General features: G+C 42.9%; 1 protein-coding gene across 1 annotated transcript in view; it reads left to right on the top strand.

Moving 5' to 3' along the window:
• Positions 1-3928, top strand: part of LOC103511483 — a gene marked incomplete at its 3' end in the record, with an annotated part of 8272 nt that extends 4344 nt beyond the window's left edge. Inside the window, exon 3 of the mRNA XM_008476205.2 lies at positions 3885-3928. Within this exon, the coding sequence (XP_008474427.1) occupies positions 3885-3928 (44 nt within the window). The remainder of the gene's footprint in view (positions 1-3884) is intronic.
• Between the last annotated feature and the right edge of the window lie 688 nt (positions 3929-4616).

Below are 4616 nucleotides of genomic sequence, written 5' to 3'. Positions count from 1 at the left end.
AAACAAAAAAAAAAAAAAAAAAAATGAAAATTACCCTCCATTTTTTTACCTATTATTTAATGATCTTCGAACTTTCTCGATTCCGCAGGAATCGAAGTGAGCGCTATAGATGATGAAAGTATCGAACCGCGCCGCGCCCGGGAGCGCGAGGAGCTGGTGCGCAACTTTCAGCGCAAACTCTCGTCCAAGCTGTCGGATCTGAGCGGATTGCGCCCCCGGTCGCAATCGAGTCTTCTGAACAGTACGTGTGGCGAGGGGGACCTGACGATTGCGTCCCTGTTGCAGTCCAGTGTGCAGTGTGACCCGCGTGGTGAAGATGATGAGAGAGGTAAGACGAAAGATTTGGAATGCTGCGTAAAGAAGAAAAAAAAACTGTCCTTTATGTAGTCAGAATTTGAAGACCTTAAGCCAGCCTCTCAGTATCAAAAAGACCTGACAGGTTCAGGTCCGTCTGTCAGGTCTACCTGATACCTTATGAGCACAAACACTATCGGGCAGATCTGATCAGGTGTACCTGTCAGGTCTACTTCTTAGTGAGAGTGGCTGGCCTAAGGAAAGTAAAAAACTGACTTGAAAATATGAAAAATAAAGTGGTATTTGCAGAGAGAAAGAAAATACCTAGGTGTCAGCCTAGTAACCTCGGCTGGAATCAAACTCAGGACCTCCTATTTACCAGGCGAGCGTCTTGACTTCTACGCCACCGAGGTAGGCAATACTCGGATGTAACAACTTATTGTATTAATTCACCTCGTCGATTGACGGCATCGACCATGTGTGGGCACAGTTTTACTAATGGTTTCATTTATCCTTTCCATTCCAGCGAGTCTAGTCAATGGTGGAATAATATGATACCTGAGAGGGACACAAGTTTCGGCCGACAACTGGATTCGAACCCAACCAAGCGGGATGAACCATGGAAAGATATGGGCTTAGGTAAGTGAAAGGTTAAAAAACATACACGGCTTCAAGGCGTGAGTTTGAACCCGGCGGGGGTATTTAATTTCATCCTCGACAGTAATTGAGAATTTGACCACAATAAGAGTAGTCCTGCTGGAGCAAAGGGCTCTTTTCTAAAATAATCAATGTTTGGGTAACATCATTTGTTATTCATAGTTTGTAATTTATTTACCTACCTATTGTTCCAAATACTTATACAACCATGTATTGCATACATCGTAGAACAGTGAAAGCATTAACTATGTACCCATCTTTTTCTTACTAGCCTTTTCCTACTTAAAACGAGTTGGCGTGACTATGTACCTATAACCTGTAAAAATATTAGAGACCTTGATTAGACTGCGGCAGTAAAGGGACTTTTCAGTCCTATCCCAGCAGGATAAACAAGGTATATTCTATTCTAATCTAATTTATGCATTGCTCCATGTTTTTTAACCGCCGTGTTCTTGTGCTTCCCCTTTTATGACAGATGATGGAGAGCTAGCACCCCGCCCTAGTCTGGCCCAATCCCGTCTGAGTATGCAAAGACACCTTGCTCAGCTCTGTCTAAATGAGAAAGCACAGAATAGCGATGGATTATTGCACTCTGCTCCCTCTAGAGAAACGTTCGATATTCCTACACCTCAATCACGAAGTTCCAACTCCATATTGTAAGTAAAGATGTAGAATGTAGAAGTTAAGTTCACTGTATAACTGCCAAGGTAGGTATTTAGTGAGGGAGTTTTACCTTCATTTCGGCAACAAGCTAAGCGACTGTTCAATATCTATTTCGCCTAGTACATACTTTCACTTCAGAGGCGAACAAATCGATACTTGGGCAATCGAACGGCCCCCAATCGATACTTGGGCAATCGAACGGTGCCCAATCGACACTTGGACAATCGAAATCAATCTCCTATCGCTCCGATCGCGTTCGGCTGTGTTCGGAAATGCCCCGAATCGAGCTCGTGTCCCCTCAGCTAGGCGCGATACAGTTTGGTATCAGACCGGCGCGCTTCAGTTGTAGCGAGTCGCTCCTATTGGCCAATAGGAGTCGCGCTAGCGTGCCGCTCAAGTTTGTATTGGAAGCGCGAGAGGGAGGAGACGGGCAGTATCGCGCTAAAACCGCGCTCCAGGCGGGGTCCGAGTGTCAATATGATGTCCATGTCAATACACCAGGTATGTAAAAGCCAATCGTTCCGAGAACGAACATTATCCGTTCAGGATAAAATCCGCCCTGGGCGGGAATCGAATCAGCGGCCTAGCGCTTACAAGGCAGACGCGCTACCAACCAAGCTAACTAGGCTGGCGCCCTAGAAGGAAAAAATCAACTTCCCGCGTTACACACTATGTGTGACTATCATAAGTCACTTGGCCCCAAGGTGATTCACCATAATATGCCTTGGCAGTCAGAGTGTTAATGTGGCTGATTCCATATCTTTTTTCTTTTCTTTTTTTACTTTCTATTACTACAGTATAGCGAGCTTTTTTTAGCATGTTTTCTGTTGTTTTTTCTTTCTTAATATTCCTTCTTCTTTAAAATCATTTTTGTTATTTTACAGAGTGTTTATAATTGTAACAGGGTGTTGCCATTATGTATTATTTTGTTAATTGCCTGTATTATTATATTCAATAAATAAATTACAATTACAATTTCAGATGTTCAATCCGGCAAGTTTCTACATCTGAGTGGAAGACTACAGGTGTTCCTGAACATATCAGACCGCATAGCTTCCCAATTGACACACCACTACAACAACAACAACAACTTTTTTTAAAATAGTTTTGATAGAGGGAACTGTAAGTGCTGAGGTCTTATCGTCCCGAAATCGAAGAGAGAAGGAAGATAGGATAGGAGGAAGCGAGCCGTTCCAAGAACGAACATTATCCGTTCGGGATAAAACCCGCCCCGGGCGGGAATCGAACCCGCGGCTTAGCGCTTACAAGGCAGCTACGCGCTACCAACTAAGCCAACTTGGCCGGTTGTGGAAAAACTCGCGAGAATCCTAGAGCAACATTCCGATATGGAATCTCAGTCTGAATTATTCCAGGAATTCCTACAAGAAGGTAAGAGAAATATGGCACTACGTCCCTTAAGGGGTTGTCCATACCCAACCATCTTGTGTTACAAGTAAGTGAAACTGTAAAAGAGACTAAAAACTAATACCTATAACATCGAAAATACATATATTATTAGACTTTGAACAGGAAGTATACCAGCCTGAAATTTACCTTGCTAAAAAAAAAACAATAATAATAATAATAATAATTAAAAAAACGAAGGTTGAGTGCGAAGGGCATCCACATCCACTCGTAAAATTTCTCTAGCCAAACCAAATGTCAGCCCAAAGCAATCACCCTTGGGCTGATTAAGAGGCTGACGAAAAACGCCGTTTTGCCCTCAATTATACGTTTATGTTATTTGAGTCCAAAAATTTCGTCAAATAAAAATGTAAATATTTTTTTTTACTTGGAATTGAAGATCTTTACATACCTTTTTTTTTCAGGCCAATTGCCCTCAACACTAGCTAGCCAGCCATTCTGTAGAAGGTCCCGGGCATCGAACCCGGGACCTTCTATATGTCAAGCTAGCACTTCAAAATAATAATAATTCGTGAATCTTTGTGGTGAAGCAGAGAGCCTTTTCACAACTTTGTGGGTATCACAGTATTACAAGTCTTTCATTTACTCAATCATCATATTTATCATAGCTCGTTTCTTTGACTTGTAATGCTGCCACCGGTCGCTACTCGATTAAAGTACCTACTCACTTGTCCTCACGAGGCTGAGTGCACCCCGAACTCCAAGCACAGAGCCGAAAAACTTGGAGGCCGGGACCTCCGGAGAGCAAGCCTAGTGTGATACTCACTCGGTCACGGAGGCTATTAGCACTTTACCTCTGGACTGACCGTGCCGTAAATGGCATTCTTTTTTCCTTTTGTTTTCAGTTGGAGGTGATACCATAGGCAACAACACGCGGGAAATAGCCAAGGTTGAGTGCGAAGGGCATCCACTCGTAAAATTTGTAGCCAAAACCAAATGTCAGCCCGAAGCAATCACCCTAGTTAAGGTACGGTTTCCTAGCGACGTGTTTTTTTGCGTCGTGGTTGACGTGATACGCTGAGCGTTTCACGTCGGGCACCTCTTCTGAGTAATTAGGTGAGACTGTTTTCCTAGTGAGCGCATTGCGCCGGCTCAGAACGTGTTACGTCGACGCAGTAGATCCGACTGCGTTCAGAGGGAGTCAGTTTCGTTGTACGCTGCGTGATTTTCGTTTGTTTTGATCGAAGTGACATTTTTCTTTGTACTTTTTATTAACTTTTGTGTTTGAGGCTTGTAAAAATGACTGGAAATTTCACTCTGTTGTACGAGGAAGTTGTTAAATCATCTTCAATGAGGTTCAAAACAAAGGAGAACCTTTCGCGGGTCAATCTAAAATAATCCCGGAACTTTTCTTCTTCGTCATGGAGATGTCTCTTGATCAAAGTGTTGAACATTCCTTCATTTACCCGATTTTTGAAAACACCACTCACATCTTTTCTGGACATCACGAATTTGGTCAGCAATATCTCTTCTTCCTGGTCATCGTCCATGATTTCTTTTAGTAAAATCGCCATCAACTTTCTTTTCCTGCAAATGGCCTCCATTTCTCTGAACTGTCTCACAAAAACTAAAAATGA

The sequence above is a fragment of the Diaphorina citri genome, unplaced genomic scaffold (assembly GCF_000475195.1).
Source record: "Diaphorina citri unplaced genomic scaffold, Diaci psyllid genome assembly version 1.1 scaffold719, whole genome shotgun sequence".
NCBI lineage: Eukaryota > Metazoa > Arthropoda > Insecta > Hemiptera > Psyllidae > Diaphorina > Diaphorina citri.
This window is presented reverse-complemented; position numbering and strand designations above follow the sequence as displayed.